Source organism: Tympanuchus pallidicinctus, unplaced genomic scaffold, assembly GCF_026119805.1.
Source record: "Tympanuchus pallidicinctus isolate F22 unplaced genomic scaffold, pur_lepc_1.0 scaffold7, whole genome shotgun sequence".
NCBI lineage: Eukaryota > Metazoa > Chordata > Aves > Galliformes > Phasianidae > Tympanuchus > Tympanuchus pallidicinctus.
The window spans coordinates 15,338,607-15,359,093 of record NW_026294791.1 but is presented as its reverse complement, the minus strand read 5'-3'; the positions used below and the strand labels follow the sequence as shown (position 1 = coordinate 15,359,093).

At 38.7% G+C, this 20,487-nt stretch overlaps 1 protein-coding gene across 2 annotated transcripts in view; it reads left to right on the top strand.

Annotated features, from left to right (window-relative positions):
* Nucleotides 1–17,638, top strand: part of TGFBR3 (transforming growth factor beta receptor 3) — a 116,703-nt gene extending 99,065 nt beyond the window's left edge. For both annotated transcript variants that reach the window (XM_052666541.1, XM_052666539.1), the window contains 5 exons: nt 771–1,070; nt 1,912–2,029; nt 5,218–5,253; nt 7,355–7,462; nt 13,835–17,638. In XM_052666541.1, the coding sequence (XP_052522501.1) occupies nt 771–1,070; nt 1,912–2,029; nt 5,218–5,253; nt 7,355–7,462; nt 13,835–13,953 (681 nt within the window). In that variant the 3' untranslated portion in view covers nt 13,954–17,638. The remainder of the gene's footprint in view (nt 1–770; nt 1,071–1,911; nt 2,030–5,217; nt 5,254–7,354; nt 7,463–13,834) is intronic.
* Nucleotides 17,639–20,487: the final 2,849 nt, after the last annotated feature.

Here is a 20,487-nt window from a genome sequence, read left to right as displayed (position 1 = left end):
ATTCCATTTTTTTTTCCTAATTATTCTGTAACATTTGCTGTCTCTATCCAGTTCAGCTGAAGCATATCAGTGCCCTCCAAGTTGGCACTTTTAATTATTTTTCATTAAAGAATATCAATTTCAGACTCATACTTGACAATAAATTAGGGCTTTTTAGTAGACTGCCCACACCCCCCCAGTCCTGGAATGCCACCCGCATGTCAGACCTTGACCTCCACTCTGCCTCTGCATTCCACTCTTGGCTGGGGCTGGGTTTTCTGTTGTGTGGCTTTCTTTCTCATTCTTTTTCCTTCTTTTTTTTTTTCCTTATTTTTCTTTTTTCATTTTCTTTTTTCATTTTTTTTTTTTTGGTCAGTAAAGCTTTCAATAAAGGCAAAGGATTAGTAATTGCCTTTCACAGAGTTCTCATGATCTGTCTCGCTGTGAGGGAAGAAGCATCATCTCCAGTTGTAGTTGTAGTCAGTTGTAGTCAATCTGGGTTCATCCTTCCAACCCCTGTGATTCTGTGATCTGGCTGGATTTTATTTATTTATTTAAGATAAGGAATTGGAGTTGTTTTGCATGGTAATGCTATTAAACAGCTGCTAGTTTTGAAACCATAGATTTTCCTCTCTGTGTGTGACAGCCTACCCTTAACATTCAGCTTTCAAAACAGTTCAACTGGAATGTGGAACTGGATCACTATTTTAAACAGATGTCAAAAATACAAATGAAACGTGCACTAAAAATGTCATTTTGGAGATCTTACTATGTGTTTCTTTTTATTGCAGGTGTCTGTGACTAAAGCTGACAGATCCTTAGGCTTTGCCATTCAAACGTGCTTTGTTTCCCCATTTTCAAATCCAGATAGAATGTCTGATTACACCATTATAGAAAATATTTGTCCAAAGGATGAATCTGTTAAATTCTACAGCACTGAGAAGTTGAACTTCCCAATAGCACATGCACAGAAGGACAAAAAAAGATTCAGCTTTGTGTTTAAACCAATATTCAACATCTCACTGCTCTTTCTTCATTGTGAGTTAACTTTGTGTACAAATAAAGACAGAGATACACAAAGACTGCCTAAGGTGAGTACTTTTTTTTTTTTTTTTTAAAGTCTAAATTGATTTAAGTAATAATAAGTTGTGGGGTTTTTTTAATCTGAACTTTAATCTGAAGAGACTGCATGGTTTTCTGTTGGATTGATATAATGAGCATATTTCTAGGTACAAGATTTTATGGGTTATGGTGCTATATGTTTTGACAACAAAAATTACAATTTCTATTTAAATCTCATTGTGAGGGATAAATAGAAATTGCTTTTCATTATGCAAATGGTTCAGATTTATCTTTGCTATCAATCTCACATAACACTGTGACAAACGATGTTATGTGTAACAGTAGGGAATCTTGCAAGTGTGTTTGACCTTCCTTTTATGAATATTGAGATCAGCTTATCTCAGTACAACTTGGGTAGAAAGTAACTAAGTACTGCCATGTCTGCTACATTTTGGTTCTATATCATCTTGGGTGTTTTTATAGCAAACGGTCTTGCGCTGCTCTACTGATTCTAAGTAAAATTCATATTCTATCTGATATTTACAAAATCACCAAATTTTGTGTTATGATTGATGAATATGGTTTAAGTTCATTACCAGAGAATGTATTTTAAGAACAACTGAAGTTCGAGAGTAACACTCCTATAAATCTTAGAGGATTCTTAATGAATGTAAAGGTTGCATTCTGAAGCACTGTTTGGGATTACTTTTGCCTGTATGTTATACAGATATTGTTTGGAAGTTCTCCTATGTTTTTTGGTAAACAACGTTTGATAAAACTTATGAGATAGCTGTGCAGCTGGCAGAGCTGGACTGACAGACACTGCTGGTGTTTGTGTGACTCTGACCTCACCGTTCTTTCCATCTGCAGTGTGTTCCTCCTGATGAAGCTTGCACCTCTCTGAATGTGGATATGATCTTGGCCATGATGCACAACAAAAAAACCTTCACCAAGCCTCTTGTAATAACCCATGAAGGAAAACTAGAAGGTATGAAAATGGGCTTGACTTGTTTAATAAATCTAATATATTATATTATGTACTTATAGCCACTTGAAATGGGCTTTTAAAGAAAAGAGTACTCTAAGTATGAAGCAACTTGTAATCTTGTGGTAATACTATGTTTATAAGTTGTTATTTGTTTAGACTTTTCCCTGGCAGAAGTTATCATGGCAGTTGTTGCCATCTATTAATGGTCATTATTGATCCCTGGAATGTGATTTTGCCCAGCATTGACAAAGGAATACCGTACTAAGCAACAAAATTGGTTTCAGAAGTATGAATACATCACTAGTGTTTCCAGCACTTCTTGTTGCCCAGAGATCAATAGCAGTAGTCTGTTCCTTGCTGCATCACTTCTTTATTTTGTCTGTAAATATATATCTAGGAATAATAGCAGTAGAATTACAAGATCTTGAGAATGCTAAAGCCCCAAAAGTTTGTAAAGCAAAAGGGTGGCTACTGGAAGGAATGTGTTTGTTGGTTTTTGTTGGTTTTTGTTTTTGTTTTAAGCAACAGGAACTGAGAACTGTTTCCTGTTTCATTTAGTTTGAAAGTTTTTGGTGAATCCCTCTGGCAACAGCATTAGTCATATTTTGTTGCATTCATAGAAGGCGAAGGTATACATTATCTTTTTGTTTTTGTATTAACATGGCAGTTTAATTAGTAAGCTCCAGTAGCTTTATGTGCATATCAAAATCTTACAATTGTGTACAAAAGCTGCTTGAAATTTCAGAATGCTTTTCAGGTAATGTCAAAGGATGGGGGTAAGAAATTCTTTAACCTCCATTGTACAGTGTGAGATTTTTAGTTTTCAAACAATTTATAGTACCATAGAGCATTGCTATAGGACTTAAGAGAAAAGTATTTCTATTTAATTCTTCAAGGCAGCTTATGATTTATTTTACAAGTTTCTTGATAATCCAGATCAATTCACAATGAATTAAAAGCTGGTAATTGATCTGTTGATGTGATACAGCTGAATCTCTACTTTGGCCTGATTCTGTGCTCTTTCTTTTTACAAAGCTCCCACTTTCTCATTTGCTTTTCTATTGGAGATGAGTAAATCCTCCAACTGAAGTTCATCTTTCAATAAATGGACTTATACTCTGAGCTCTCTTGCCCTTCTGATGTGTGGAGCATTGTGTGCAGCTCCCGTCTAGGACTGCACTCAGAATGTTGCCTTTGTGAGAGGCACAAGGTCTTAGTGTGCAAAGACGAGCTAAATTTATAAAGATTAGTTGCAAGACAACGATGTGATAGAATATTTTGTTGTATCGTGGGTGATTTGGTCTAATTGTGGGACGTTCCATGGAAATCTCCGCCAGCATATCACAGCTTTCAGATGTAATACAAAGTGGCACATTAACAACGTAGCTTTGTTGGTATGCAGTTGTTCTGCAGTGAATCAAATGACCCCTTTCTGAAAGTAAAGAGCAATACATCTAAGATTTGGAGAATAAGTCACATTGCGTCACTGAACTGGAGAATTTACGTCTCGGAGGTGTTGTTCACAATTTTCTTTCACGTGAACAGGCCAGCTTTCATTGTTGCAGACCATATTATGAGTTACTGCTATTGCAGCTGCTCTGTAAGCCAAGTGAAGGATTATATGCTTGAAATTTCAAAAGCCTTAGCAAACTAAACATTGCAAAGGTTTTTTTTTTCTTCAGCCATGATCTTATGATTGTCACTGAGTCTAGTAGAAATCACAACTGCCTTATCTGTATGAGACTGATTACTTCTCCCTTACTGATGTTATTACAGTTTTATACAGACTCACTTACATACACTTTTGTGTTTATGCTGTGAATTGCTTCCTGGTTTCAGTCCAACTTTCCTCACAAATGTTACATTCAGTTACGCGTGAACAAGCTCCCCCAAACCCTCTTTTCTCACCTGTTTCCTACTACTGTTCCACCTGTTTCCTGCTATCCTGCCAAGAGTGATTTGGAGGAGATAACTATGCGTTAGAACAACTGAACGTAATGCAGTTTAAGAATAACGTGCTATTTGGATATTGTAGGCACATGTGTCTGAGGGTGTAATGCCCTTATAGGATATTGCTGTCAGTTTAGTGATGCCACTTGAGTTTAAGAAGCTAGAAAAATTGGCTTGGTTTAAGAACACTTTAAATAAATAACATTTATTTTCAGGGTTTTTTTGCACCACTTTGTTTATGTTGCGCTTGGTTTGTTTTCTGGTCCCTGAAGATATAAAAATAAGTATTGGGGCACTGTCTCAACAAATCCTTTTACAGCTATTGCACTGAACACCCTCAAATATTCCCAGAATTTAAACAAGATCCCTAGGTTACTGGGCAGGACAGAAGCAAATTCTGCAGCTAACCAAACAAAGACTTGGATCTGAAGCCAGGATCTCTGGCTCTTCTGCTTGAGGTGGCATTCTTGGAGAAAGATAAGAGGAGCCAGTTAAGCAAAGAAAAGGAGAAAATTCTTCATTTCTTAACATGTATTTACGTAATCACTTTCTGCTACATGCTGATAATGATGATGATAATGCCAAGAATAATAACTTTGGTTTAATAGCTATGATCTTTGATTCTCTGTGTGTGTTTAAACCAAACCAAACAACCCACCATCACTAAAAAAGCCCAACAAAACAACATTCAAAACAGAATACTAAGTAGGAATTAAGCTAACGTGTGAATCAACACATATTCATGCAATTTGGATGAACGAATTTATATTATGCCATAATAGTGACTTTTCTTTAGAGAAGATAGCCACTTATTGTTTTGGTTTCCATGATTTAGCATGCTGATATCTCATGTTTGTGACTGGTCAGTAGCCAGATCAGTGTAATCTGTTCAGGACTGACATTGTAATCTGTGCTCATTTAAGAGCTCCTTATACGAATTAACCAGACTTAACTGCAGGTTAGAACTGATGTTATCTGGGTGGGAAGCTGAAATGTACCTGCCAGCAAATCACACTTTGCATGAACGTAGTTCATTCTATAATGTTTTTCTGAGGAATGATCAATATATGAATGGAATTTTTCTAGGCTGAGCAAGATTTGGACTGGTTTTCCTGAAGTTTTTGGTTTCAAAGATTACCATTAATGTATTTCTGCTTGATCAGATCCTGAAGTTTACTTTCAGAGTTTGGAGGCTCTTTGTAAAACTTTCTAATTTTTTTTAATTTGTTTTGAAACAGATTCTTCTCTTCCGAAATCAAATGTGAGACAACCGTGTAAGTAACTCTTCAACCTATCTCTTTTAAGCTTTAAACCTTTGTCTAGTATTAGATTAATTAGGAAAATTATATTTAAGCTTTCTGAATTATATGTGTGTGGGTGAGTTTGTTAAATTGAGACAGAAGAGAATTCTGATTAGTGCTGCTGTAGGCATTCCTATTGATCTTTAGAGAGAAGAACTGTAAGCATATCTATATGTGAAAATTGAATTTGGGAAAACACCACTTAGAATTTCAGTCTTAATGACTTCATTTGCCAGTGTGTGTTTTTTCCCCAGCTCTGTCAAGGCTACCACTTCCCAATACAAGAGCTTCAGCAGCAATGCCATCTTAAGGATTTCCTGTATCCCATGGCAAGCCTCTCTTCTACGCTGCACTGCAATTGCTCACATCCTCAATTACTTTGGCACCAGTACTCATAGGCCATGCTCTAGATGAGATCACTGAATTGATGTAGGATTAATTTATTTGTTTTTGTCCTGTTGTCTTGATATAGTGAATTTCATTTTTCAGCATGGTCAGTGACTAATCCTGGAGAGGTAGAAAGAGGGGAGAAGTGGCTCTAGGAGAATAAAATAGGAAGTTGGCGGTGATTTGCAGCTAAAATCAGCGATGAATGAAGAAGAGGGAAAATTAGAAGGGGAAGTGCAACAAAGGTTTTTTTCCCCTCTATTTCTGTCCCCATAGCTTTGAGACTGAATTTACTCTAAATAGCAAAGGCGATGAAAAATTATGCTTCTACTGCATGAGTCTCTAGATAACTTTCTCCTCTTTACTAAGTACTCTCAGAGAAGAGTATACAGGGCTGGTGCCTCATGGAAAAAGAACATTTGAATTTAGGAAGTCCTTTTCTGTTTTGCATTTAAAAGTGACCAAGTGCCAACAAAGGAATGAGAAATAGTCCTATATTAGTAAAGGGAGAAAGGCCTTCTAAGCCACTGTCCATCTAGTTTTGCACATGCAAACTTGGTCACAGGTACTCAGGCCCTTGCCAACAGGAACTGCTGGAAATGACATTTGTCAGAGTGGGGATGGCACTGAGAATCCCAGGAGCTGGTGGGTGAGGGATATCTATGGGGATATCTGTTGAATGCAGGAACATATGTAGTTATTTCTAAAGTGAGGGTGTTGGTTGTGTTTTTAGAACTGGAATTCTCCTGAAGGATACTACTGAGAAGATCTAGTCATTTTATTTCCCAGCCAGCTTAGTCAGTAAAATGTTATTTGCTGGCCTAAGCCATTCTGCGTACTGGGAGACATTAAAAATACTGAAACTAGAAATCCATTTTGTAAGAAAAGATTACCCCCAAATAGTTGATGAAGGAGAGTTGTTGAAGCATTTCTAATCACCAAGAAAAAAAAAAGACAAAAGCTGGAATTTTTTTTGATGTTCAGCTCTGGGGCATCGTATCAAGGAACCAGATGCTGTTACCCTTGCAATGTTGCTGCAAAATTGCCTCTCCCCTAGAAAGTGATCTTGTGTGTGTGGGGGGGGGGAGGGAGAAGTGTTCTATTTCTGTGTTCTGGAATTAATTTTAGTTATTGTTTTTCACATTTGGCAATCTTTTCAATTGTTTCTATTTATGTTTTTGCTGACTTTTTTGTTGGCATCTCTTTCCTCTTAACAGCAGTTCCGTTCTCCACCTAGAATTCAGACTGAACTTGTTTGAGATGTAGGGAAAAGTTTGCTTGAATATTAGGGCATTTAAATTAAAATAATCTTTTGCCAAAAATCCCTGCCTTTGTGAAACACATTTTTAAGATAAATGGATATTTAATTGAAAGCAACTTATTAAGGGCCAACTGAAAATGCTCAGTTTTTGCAATGTGTTGCACATTTGGGTGTGCAGAGCTGAAGCTTTATTTTGTGATGTGGAACAGTTGGTTGGACGGAAGCCAGTCTCCAAAAGCATCGTTTTTATTTCCTTGATGCTAATCTGCTACACTGTTCCTTAAAATGGTGCTTAATTTACTATGAACTTCAACTAAAAAAAAAGCTAAACAACTTTTTCCATGGAAGTTTAAGGGTAATTGTTCTTAAACACAACTTGTCACTGACAAAATTAAAAGCCCTTATTCTGTGTGTTTGCCTTTTTAGCTGTGTTCTATGGCTTGGACACTCTGACTGTTGTGGGCATTGCCTTTGCAGCATTTGTAATTGGAGCCCTGCTAACAGGAGCGCTGTGGTTTATCTACTCTCACACAGGTAAGCGTAAGAACTCTCAGTGATCTCAGTGTAGATCATAGTGCAGGAAATGCAGTGTGGTATAAGTCCTTGCAATGAGAGTGGGGAGGGGAGTTAGCAATAGCCATCCTGCCCTTGTTTCTCACTCGCTTTTCTCTGTGAGCAACTCCTTGCAGGAGCCTGTTGGTATTTATGAGTAGATTGATACCTGCCCTTCCTTAAAAGGAGATGTTGTGTGTTATGAAAATATATATATATATTTTTAATCTTAAATGTAAGTCTTGAAAACTCACCTGGGGTCTTGAAATTAAAACTGAGATTTCCTGTGTTGTGCAGTATCATTAGTAGCATCTCTGTTTCAAATTAATTAGCATATCCATTAATGTATCCCTTTTGGTTCACATACTACTTTTTCTAATTTATTTGTGTTGGTTTTTTTTAATTTACTAAATTAGATTTATGTTGCTCAAGATGTGACGTGATCACTGAGCCGAATGACTGAGAGAATGCCTTACTTGCTTTGACATTTCCTGAACATAACTAGACTTGAAAATGTTTCTCTTGATTACGTAGAAATTTTGTCCCTGCCATTTATTTTTCTGTTCATCAACTGTTGCACAAGATGGTGGAAGTCACAGGTAATCTGCTTTAATTTAACTCAAGCAAATAACCAAAAAAGTGCCTGAAATTGATGTACTTCTTATGCGTAGCTAATTTTTCAGTGTCTCCTTATCATATCTCTTTCCATACTATGATGAGTTATCAGAAGTGCAACACCATAAGAAGCAGAGTTTGTTTAGGGAGGTCTCTGTTTTGTGGCTTGATGTAAACAAAGACTGAACAGTGATAAGGCCTTGCTTTGGGTCATGTGATCTTGGCTACCAGCGGATTATTGAGTATCTCAGGATCCCTGCAGCATACTGGACTGCCAACTACTTCCATTTTTAACACTGCAAGACCCTGCCAAGATCTTTAGGAGGTGGGGAGAATGTGAGGTCATCTACTCCAAACCTGTGCAGCTCTGGAGCCCTAGGATTGTCCCATAGCACATTACAGGCTACTGTGGGTTTTCCTCTGCATTTAAGACCTTATGGAAGCTACATAAGTGTAAGGACCAGTAAGAATCTGGTCCTGTCGGGTCAGAGCTCCTGTAAATATTATGACCTAGAAGCTTATGTTAATTCGGAAAAAATCTGTTTTATTTCCAGTTGACAGTACAGCAACTTCGTGTAAGCATTTTAATACTCCCCAATGCATCAGCTGTGTATGAAGCTTGTTTGGAATTCAGAGGCAAATGTGGAAACTGTAAATGTTGGGATCATAAGTATAAACAGTATTATCCTACCCCATGTACTAACAAAATATTATGCAAGAAACGTAAGTGTGACTTTGATGGCTAAATAGCAAATAATTTCCAAATAGGCAACACTTACTAACAAAAACAGTAAAACAGTTGTTAAATTAATATTGTTGGTTCTGTGTTTGGGGAAAGTTGAGATTCTGTTCATATGCAGAATCAACTGTGGGCACATGTTATATATCAGTAATAATGGAACACTCAGAAGCAACATGATAAATCCTTCACTAACAGCAAGGCTTGGACCAATCCCATTAAAATTATTACATTAACAGAGTAGATCAGTCATAGTTACCCTGTAAAAGTAGTGAAGAAGACAGCTGCCCCGACTTTGTGTTTAAGAGATGAAAATAAGTGGAGAAAAAGGCCTGACAAAGAGAAGAAATGACTTAGAAGAAAAAAACAAAAAGAAAAGTAAGGAGGTGCTGTAACTCATCAGGTCAGAGAATCGCAGCAGTGAGATGAGAAAATTATCTAGGAAGTTATCTGGGTTGGATTTTGAAAGTGAGCCTACGTTCCTGCGCGTGTAATTTTTCTGTGCATAACAACTTGTATCTACAAAGCAGAACTTCAGCAGAGTACAGTGAAAGTTCTGGCAGGGACAGCCTCTTAGAGGACAACTGCTGTGATGGACAAGATAATCCAGCTGCAGTGGAAACATTTGGGAGTTCACTGCAGACTTATTAAAATAAGGAGGAAAAAAAAGTTATCTAAACATCATCTACAGAGTGGCTGTCTTTTGCTGTTACAGAATTCACCCTCTGTTGTATTGCTCTTTAAAATCTCATCTTTTGTTGCAAATAATGCTGAGTTTCTATTCCAACCTGTTATTTAGACCAAAAATTGGAAAGTGAGTTAACTCTGAAGTTATATATTATAATGATACTCAGAGAATGGGGACAAGCTATGCTGATGGAGAATGCCAGCTGGGAGTGTGTGAAGTACAATACAGCAAAAAGCTACCTTTTTGCCAGTAGTGAGAAGGTTTGCTGATATGATTTTACCAGAATGGCTCTGTTGGCAGGCTCATTCTAGCATGGGGAAAGCTTTACGTGTATGAGCTCCTTTATTCATCTGTATTGGCTGTTACCATCAAAATCTCAGTTGATAGCAAAAAAAAAAAAGAACTAAAAATAAGTAGAATTTAATCTCAAAATATTAAGCAGGAGTTGTGTTTTGTTTTTGTCTCTCACGTAGGACTTTCACTGTTCTCAGTGATTAAAATATAAGAGATTTCTATCAAAAGCATCAAAATTTTGCTTTAAAATTGTGCATGGCTCTCTGAAACAATTCAGTATGGAGTTGTCCGAAGGTACAATAGGTAGTAAGGGAGGAGAAAAGAGAAGCTGTGCTTGCAACCTTGGAGGAGGAATTTTAGCCCACCTTTCTGCAAAACAATTCCCTACTTTTGATTCTTTGCCCAGTCGATTAAAGGCCTTTAAAAGTGACTGGCAGCAGCATTATTTTTGACTGAGAGGCCTTGAGAACAACAGGAAAGCAGCAGAGATTTGCTGAAGATGAAGATTACATGAAGAAACAAAAATTCTTGCAGATTGTGCAGTTTCAGAAACCCTTCAAAATTAGACACATAAATATCTATCAAGTGTCTGTCTTAATAGGAGTAAGTGGTTTTGTTTAGGAAAGGACATGCACAAATCTGTAAGCTAGTGAGGCTGCCAAACCTATATCCAAAGGTGTAAACAGAAAGCTGTTACATGGAACGTCAATCACTTCATACTGTAAGGTAGTGCTTTTTTCTGCTTCAGGTAGTGCTGCAAGTTAACAGGATAGAATGTTCCAAAGTCTGAGAAGTTAAATGCATTTCTCCTCCCCCACTTCTTTTTTTTCTTTCTTTTTTTTTTTTTTTTTTTTAAATGGGATCTGATTTAAAATAAACTGACATAGCAACCAATTATATTTGGCAGATGGAGATAGAAAAGCAAACATTCAGACTTCCTGGACAGGGAGTACAACTGGCAGCTTTCCTAAGTGTGAATAATAAAGTGCATGTTGTCGCGCTCGGATGAGTAAAAGCTTGTTTACTGTCAATAGACATGTCCATTTTGAGTAGTCCTGGTTCAGTAACGTTGGATACTCTAAGCTGTTTACAAGAAGACAGATGGGGAATGCCTCTTTAGCAATAATTTACATTTCTTTAAGTCCATTTCTTGAATATTCTTTAAAAATGCTGTGCTGCATCTTTGCTGGGTGTTTAGGAAATAAGATGCAGGAGAAATCAGCCCGTCCAAGTACAGTTGTTGGTCTGTGTTTGTAATATCGCAGTGACAAAGTTTCTTTTCTTCCGGTCTTTGAAAATTTATTCCACAGCTGATTGGGGTGTATGGGAGCTGCCAATAATGCTCTAGAGATGAAGTACTGAAGAGGAAATTGAATTCCAGCGGGGGATGCCAGTGAGGGAGGGGGCTGCCATCCCAAACTGAAGGGAAGTGCCTGTAGGACGCTTCCAAGAGAAACTGAAAGGAGCAGGTAGCGTCACAGGGATTGCACAGAGGCCGACATGCCTGTCACTTTTCCATAAAAATATATATATATATTTTTTAATAATAAAAATACACACTTAGCTTGTAAATGAATTTCTGGTTAAATACATCCAGATTGCTCTGACACGCTGATGCAGAGCTGTGTAACTGTGGTTTGTAAATGGGAGACAGCGGGGGGAGGCTGGGGCCCCACTAGGGGAGCCCAGCCAGAGCTGCCTCCTCCAACGCTGCCAGCTGGGGTTAGCCCTTCGCTGCCTTCTGATGATTTTCCTTCTCTTTAGTGAAAGGGAGTTTGTTTATTCCTGCCTCTGTAAATATATCCTTTTGTACGAAGGAAGGAGGGCTTATGCACAAACAACTGGAGAAGGGAGCAGCTAGGAAGGAGAAGCTATCCAAACAAGGCTTATGAAAGTCTTTACAGTACGGTAACACAAAACGCTGATTTGGTGCAGCTTATTCTGATGAGTTACAAAGCTGTTTCTAATGCAGGTTAGGGGTGAAACACATTTTATGTGTGGATGGCTGGGGATGGATTCTGACTTGTTGCCTGTAAGCAGAAATCTGCATTTTCCTGGTGAGCTATGTGGATATTTCTTACCCCGTAGAGAACAGAATCAAATCTGCTCACAAAAGCCAAGGCTGTACTTCATGTCTGCGAGGGTGAGACTGATCCTCCCACACAACATTTCATTGGCCTCCTGGGCAATGAATTTAGCGGTTTACTTGTTTTTTTTCTTTCCCTTCTGCCTTCCCCGTCCCAAGAGCAGCAGGGTGCAAGGCAGGTCTGTGTGCTCCAGGGCTGTGCCTGGGCTTACAGCTGTGGCTGCAGCACAAGCTTGCAGTGACCCCAGCAATTCCTGTTACAAAGAATGCCTGCAGCCTCTGCTGTGAGAAATCCTCAGACCTCCCTTGTTCAGAGTAGACTCTGAGGGCTCTGCAGCCAGCAGAAGTATGTTTTCTTCATCCGGTGGAAATCTGTTGGCTTTGGCCTGAGATGCAAGACATTAAGAACATGCAGCCCCGAGGGTCCCTTCTTGAGGAGCACGGGATGCTAGAAGCAAGGGCATGAAGTATGCCATGAGGCACCTATAGGAGAACCTGTCCTTGTTCTGTGACCCTGTTATTGATGTGCTTGCTCTGGGTAGGAAAGAAGAATTGGACTCCACCTTTCTTCAGCTACTGGCAGACCTTGCCCATGGGATCAGATAACCTCGGGCAACACACAGGGCGGGAGTCTGCAGCCTTCCTAAGCTCACGAGGCTGGAGATCCACCAGTCTTCGGCTTTCCTGATTATTCCTGCCTGCGATCCAGCAAAATATTTCCTTCTTGCAACTTCGCTGGTAGAGTGACTGTGTGCTGCTGGCTGCTGTGGGTTGTTTCATGGCTTTGCATGGCAGTTATTTCTCTGTTACTGTGCTGAGATCTCTGACTTAACCTCCAGGCAATCATTATAGAATCATAGAACAGTTTGGGTTGGAAGTGAACATAAAGATCATCTAGTTCCAACCCCCTGCCTTTGCAGGGGGGCAGTGGCAGTGTAAATCACATAAACTTCATTTTCACATCTGTTCTAAAGAGGCTATTTTGTAATATTGCTACAAAAGAGGTTACAAAAGTGAGCACTGAAACTTTAAAATAAATAACTGGGGCTTTTTTGTATATATATTATTTATGATTTCCTATGTGGCCTCAATGTGATATTTTGGGCATTTACTTTGTGACACAATGCAGTAAGAGCTGGATTTCTTCCAGAGGATCCCTGCCACATATGCAGAAGGGACATGAAGAGAGCAGATGAAATCTAGGTTTTACCAGGAGGCATAAATCTGTCTTTAACTCCTGAGTGCTTGATTTGGCAATCCAGATAACAAAGAGCTTTTAATTTATTGTCAATAAACAATTTACAAGAAGTGGTGAGGCTTGTTCTTACTGAGTTGTAAGTGCTGCACATACTGTGGCAGCTGTAAGGGAACTTCCTACATGTTATGTTCAGAGTACATCAAGTCAAGATTGCAGCATAGCCCGTTGTTTTTCTACACTAGGAAATGGATCATGTCTCAGGATATGTGGTATCCTGCTGACTGATGAACTTTGTCTTTAGCTCCAGCTTCTCAATTACAGCAAATGCACTCTTCTGTGAATTGGCGTTGGAACAAAAGTCTGCATTTCACTGACCTTTCTCCATATAACAGAGAAAGCTGTGATGTTGTCAGTCACGTAGCAAGACACACCTGAGTGATGGCTGACAACAAAAGGTGGACAGTGTCCATCTTGGTCATTTCTATCTGCTGCTTTTACAGTGATTAAGAAAAAAACAATACTGTTTTCCCCACGTGCATAGCGATGCTGAGGTAACAAAGTATGGTCGCATCTTCAGCAGTACTCTGAGATCTGTCACCCAAAGCATTAGTTGTATGGAAATGAAAACCACCAGAAGAGGAGAAAGACTGGGAAGGAATGGAATATTTTCTGTCACAACTAACACTTTCCACTTCTCTCCCTCCATCTCCTTTTTTCTCTCCCTTTTCCCTCAGGGGAAGCAGCTGGAAGACGGCAGGTCCCTACATCCCCACCAGCCTCTGAGAACAGCAGCGCAGCGCACAGCATTGGCAGCACGCAGAGCACTCCTTGTTCCAGCAGCAGTGCAACCTAGCTGGGGAGAGCAACACTGAGGAACAGCATAGGAGTGCAGAGGTTCAAAGGACTGTGTGTTGCTGACATCAGCGTTTTAATGCTCAAAGTTTGGTTCCTTTATGAAAACGTGAGGATAGATTGTTCTACAGAAAAAAAGACTGATTTTCTTTTGGGGAAGCCACTATGTGCATGTGTGTGTACACGTGCACACAATGCATGGGTAAGCACAGCCTTTTGGATCTATAGCGTGTTATGCTACATGTGACAAAGCTACTAATGTTACAGTACTGCAACCTGTTCTAGGGGTCTCTTGGCCCTCAATGTGAAATCTTTGCCAGTTTGGAAAAATGCTGCTTTGTCTATATGACTCTTTTTCCCTAAACTGTCTCATTGACACAAGGTATTCATTAAGGGAATTCAAAAAGATAAGCAGAACAAAAATTATCTTAGGTCAAAAGATTTCTATTTGTCTAAACGAGAAAGCCTGAAGGTGAAATCTCTTTGATTAATAACATGTTATTACTTCAGCTATGTTAGCAACTTATGAGTAACCTTTGTTTTGTTAAGCTTACAGCTACAGCATCTCATTTGCTTTTCTGTTGTGTTTGCAGCCTCAGGTTTGTTCCAGTTATTTCTGTTTTAATGCACGTTGATTTGGTAATGGGAGAAAAGCATGCTCTAACATTCCCTTCCCTCTTTTCCAGGCCAAAGCTCTATAATGAGAGATTTTTTTTTTAATCTGCTATACCAAATACAAACACACACAAGCAGTGAGATAAATAACGTTCTTGTGCACTAGTATAAATGTGTGTGTACATTTAATGGCAGTGTCCTTATACAAATAGATGTATATCTCAACATTTAGATCCAAACTTGTTATTTCAACAACTGCAAAATTAGTTGAGCGTTCCTTCCATATGTAAAACATAAAATGCATATGTATGAAAAATCAGGCACGTTGGTTCTCAATGGGTAGATAGAGGAGATTAAGAAAAAAAAGGTGATGGTGGTTCTACTCCTTTAGCTCCCCTCAAATTCCCTTTGAAATAAAAGATGATTTTGAGAGGGTACAGAGAATGTGCAGTAAAGCCTATTGTTTTTGTAAAATGCCACGTATGAAACTAAACTATTCTCTTAAGTATGCAGTTGTTTGTGCCAAACCATTGTATGAAGATTGCAATCCAGTAGTCCCAAAATAATGTTGAAATGCAGAAAGCACAAAAAGGTACTAATTGTCTCAGTGATTTTCTTTTTTAGTGAATTGCCATAGCTTGACCTTTGACTAGATGCCAAATGAGAAGAAACAATAAGTAATTTTTAATGTGTGATTCTTTGACTGTTATGTTGCCACTTTGTAATTTTAATGTGTCCTACTGATCCTTCTCCTTTAAGGAAAAATGAGTGTTGTTTTCCTCTACAAGTGGGGTAACTAACTTTCATTAATTTCAGTAAAGATTACCTGTGTTTTGCAAGAGGAGAAGGGAATTGATTACACTAGAGTGATAGTCTGCTCTGAAGTCTGAGCTGCAGATTTCTTTCGCTGATTCTACACTTGTGCCTTGCTGATGCGAGGGTGGTCAAAGTGCAAGATATGCAATGGACGTTAAGTGCCCAGAGCTGGGTAGAAGAATATTGCTCAATTTGAACCAAATTTGTTACTAATCCTGCAAACATTCATGCCTGTGGGTAGCTACGTGCATCATCTTCATAGTACCTGAGCGTGCTCAGCTCTACAATTTACTGGTATTCTCAGAGTCTATAGAGACATCCAGTGCAGAGTTAAGCATGTGAAAAGCTTATGTTGCCATAGGCTTTATGTTACCAAGCCAATGAGTTTTCCTGCAAACATCAGCAGGAATTGTCATGCAAGTGTAGTTCTACCCATGCACAAGAGTGTGCAGGATTGGTTCTGATAAGAGGATGAAGGTGCTACCTGTGTGGTCAAAAAGAAAGTGCTTTGCCCTAACCTTCAGCAGAATGTATTGTAAAAGCATATTCTATGTGTAAAGTCTTTAAAGATGTCTTCAAAGAAGACTAGAGTCTTTAAGTTCAATCATAGCTATATTTTACTACATTAAATTTGTGTATAAAGATATATTTAAATGTTTTAGATAAATGTAAGTTACTCTATATGAAATGTTTAATTTCAGTTACTGTGAAATTTACATACTCTGTAAATTCTTTCCTTGTTTTAACCCTTTCCTTCAGATATTTTATTGAGTAGTTTCTCATAAGAAGTTTTAAATTTGGTTGTTGGGAGGGATGGGTGAAAAACTTCTATGTAAAATAGATAACTATATTTTTGAGGGAAATGTGCTGCATTAAGAATGTTTTTATAAAAAAATACTCTAATTTTAAAATGATGTAGAGATTTATATTTACTGTTGGATAAACCAAAAATATATAAAGTTCAAAGATTCAGTTTATTGGCTTTGATTTCAAATATTTTAATTAACTGAACTTAGTGTACTTAGCTGTTTAATTCAGAAATTTTAATCAATCTGAATTGATTGGCTATTGGAGATTACCAAAAATACATGTAATTCTTCAGCAGATGGAAGAGGCGTTTCTGATTCAAGAGAGAGAGGGAACTAAAGTGGACGTTCCAAGTTAATAGCTTTATTACAGAAACCAATAGTACTTTCCAGCTATTAAGTTGCCTGTGAGAGTACTGATACACCTGTAAGCTCTGCTTTTATAACAGCTATTCATGTCTACTGCAAGTCTCTGTATTTGGTGTGGCAAGCTATCTGAATATGTAACTGCAAAGTCACTCATTCTCAATGCAATTGAAGCTGGGCTTGTCACACTGAATTTCATGTGGCAAATGTCTGCCTGTTGTGGAAAGCCACCGGGACATATGTGTACTACTGATGTCCCAGCACACGCCTTTAAAGCAGGGCTTCAGGGGGCTGGCCGCGTGCTGCCTCATCACAGTGGCAACTTTTAGCCTAATCAAATTCACTCCAAAGGAACTTCTTATGCAACAATGGGAGGACTGGGTTTAAAAGGGACACCTTTTCTCTGAAAGCTATCAGTAACATACTTAAACTCCAAACCATACTGCTTGTTGTGACATTCGCTGCCTAATCACTAACCTGTTAGAGCCTCTGGTGTTGGACATTACTATATTGATGTTTCAAGAAGTCAGAGCTTTCTGTGTTAGAATGTTTTTGCAGTGTTTCCCGCATGGAAATGGATTTTCCAAAATGTCTGTAGATGTCGATGATTGTAAACGTTCCCCTGCCTTTTTCTAACCATTTCTTGTATGTATGTATGTACCATTCTTTCTGTTACGTATATCTACCTCACGCTTCACAAGAAGACTGTACTGTTGGTTGTGCTGACAGCCCTTCCTGTGAGGTGACTGATCTGCCATCTTGTTGTTTGTCATTTTGGGGATGTTCATGGAGTAAACCATATTTCGCTGCCATGTACCTACCAGTTCCACACAGTATTCTCACCTTTAAATAGATAAGTATATTTCTTTAGGATCCAAATGCCAGATTTTTTTTTAAATCCAAGAACAATAGAAATATACTTGCTAATACCTGTGGCCAGTCAGAACATCCCATTTGTACTACACTTTATGTTCAGTATTTCAGAGACTTGTGGGAAGTGCTTAGTTGTAAAGTTTTGATAACCACAGTTTCATGTCATCTTAGTCTCTTGTGCACAATAAAGTATATATCAGTTTATTAACAGTTGATGCTGTGATTCATTTATTTGAAGCAACTAATACCAACAAACTGTGAAAAACAGTTGATTGAGATCTGCGTTGCTGCCTGTTTCCTCCTCTTCCATAAACTTCAGTGAAGACTGTGGTTAAGGCAAGATTTGATTTTGTCATATTTTTCTTTTTCTCCTTTCTTTGTTCTTTTATTCAGTGACTTTGGTTGCCTTCTCAGTATCACGGCTGATTGCAGAAGGCAGTAGACATATTTAGTTGATTGCTGCCATTTTTCACTCCAAGTCCAAAGTTTGGATCCAGCAGGTGTTTGGTTGTTGTATATTGTGACATGTCCCAAGTCCTATTTTGCACAAGGCCTGGCTTGAGAACAGCCAAAATCAAGAGTCAGCTGAGAGTCCTCCATCTGAAGCAGCAGAGTTTCCTTGGTCTGTTGTACACTTAACTGCAAGTACACTGGACATGAACAAACAAGACCGAGCTGTATTTTCATTACTGAGGGGTCGTGCTCTGTTAGAGCAGATAGCTTGGTCAGTTGCCAGCAGGGCAAGGATTTGGATGTTTACTATCCTAGTTACTGCTTTGTTTCCTGTATTTCATGTGCAAAATATTCTTTATGGGCAGTCTGGGGGAGCCGGCCTCCGCTGTATTTCCTTGGGTTATTCAAAGGTTATGGCTATTAACTCACAAAGTGAAGCTCCCTAAAAAAGGAATTCCAAATGTTTGATGTTCGTTTTTAAATATCAGGATTCTTTCAGTACAGAGAAGACTATTAATTAGAAGCAATCATAAGTCATAGGCAGCCTGTAAGCTTAACTCCCAAAGGTGCAGTAGATTTATTGCTTCTTAGCAGCCATATATCAGTTTCTGAATTAAGACTTTTTTTTTTTCTCTTTGGAACTGAGTTATCTGGAGCTGACAGCGTAAAGATACTGGAGTTGTTCTTCACCTTCATCTTTAAGATTTACGTTTTGACTGAAATGTGGTGCAAATATATGATCAATCTCTTATGTGGGGATTTAATTTTAACATGTAATACCCAACAAATTATGATACGATATTGAGCTTCTATACATGAGCTTCTGTACATTAAGAATCAAGTCTTACCATATTATAAAGTATTGGTGTTGTTGGAATTTGTTTCTGACAGACCTTTGTGAGTGAAACAAACATCTGGGAATGTCAAAAAAATACCAAGTGCCAATTTCATGAAAAACACAGTCCAGATCCTTTCTATTTTAAACAGAATTAAATTTATCACAGCATTCCTTCCAACACAATATAAAAGGAAAAGGAGCCAATATTTTTGATACCTTTTCATAGTTGTCACTTTGTAGTTGTAAAACAGATATTTATGGGGCTGAAAGTCTGTTTGCAGCTTAGATTTCATACTGCAATCCCAGTCCTTCAGCCCAAGAGCAGACCTCGTGAACCTATATGCATTTACAGTTGGAATTCTTTGTATAAGAAAGATCAAATTACATCACTTCACCTACCCAAAGGAGGTAGCAGTTGAAATTACATTTCTATAGATTCTCACTCACTGGCAGCCATAAGGGACTCACTGCTATGTGTACGGAAGGCACAGCATACTGGGGTGCCACCAAGCCCACCGTGCCCCAAGGCCTGCTTATCTGGTGTTTGGTCCTGCGCAGTGCTGAGTTCTACGTTGTTTGGGAACAGCACGAAGAGGAGATGGTTTGCAGAGCTGAAAAAGAAAAGCAGCACGAAACTGTTACTCTTGCACTTTTTAAAAATGACAGCTCTTTTTCCATCCAATTATTTTGGCATGGATATAAGAAATATTGGTTAAAAAATGTTTGGGTGGAGTCTCCTTTTGCTCAGCTGTTACTTATTGCTGCTTGTAAACTGCCTAAGTCAGTTCTAGTAAGGAACATACTGTACTTGCAAAAACTTGTATTTTGAAGATCGTAACTGAGTGTTAAGCTGAGAAAGCTGATGGTATTTATAAGTATCTCAGCAAACTTGATCTACATTTTGTCAGTCTTGTGAGTTTTTTAATGCTGTTCCAGTTAAAGTCAAAATGCAGTATCTGTAAGGGACTGTTGCATTCCCAGTTCACAGAGCATTTACCTTCCTGATTTTCTTTGTGAATGGAGTGAAAGGGTCAGCAAGTTTTTGTTCTGTCCTTCAGCACAAATAGGTACATACCGTGGAGTAACAAGAATTAGGGATGCTGGAAAATCTTTGTTCTGAACTGTATTATTAGTGATCTCTGATCCCCAAAGTGATTAGTAACTTACCTGTTAAGCATGGAAAACAAATAGGAAGATTGCAAGGATCATATGTGCAGAGTGTTTCCATCAGGTATATTTAAGATTTCACAGGATTTTTGAGTGGCAAAGCACATAATGGAAAGTTTAAATCACTGGCAGGGAGCGATAAAATATCCTGAAGGAAGCAGTTGGAAAGCATCTGGAAACACAGCACTGAAGGCTGGTGTGGCGCAGCAGGCTGACGGGGGCTGCTGGCCCTCCCGTGGTCACAGGCAGAGCATGGTGAGAGCCCTGGCCTGCAGGCCATGCTGCTATTGCCAGAAATTCACTTCTACAGATGACTGGGCATCAGCAATCCAAGTAGGGTTATTACTGACAGGTCTTGTGATGTTAACTTTGGGGTACATCTGGGCTTGCAATAAGCTCTTTATTAACAGATGCTTGGTTTTTCAGACATCCTTTTTTTTTTTACGTAAGCCAAGCAGCTCTGAGTGCCTGTCTTTGCTTCAGGAAACAGGACTGTAAGATATAAATAAAGCCCACTAGGAATCACTAACTCAAATGACAAACTGAGGTGCTGGCATGCTGGCTGGATGGTGAATGTTCGCATTGTGAGGAGGCGGACAGA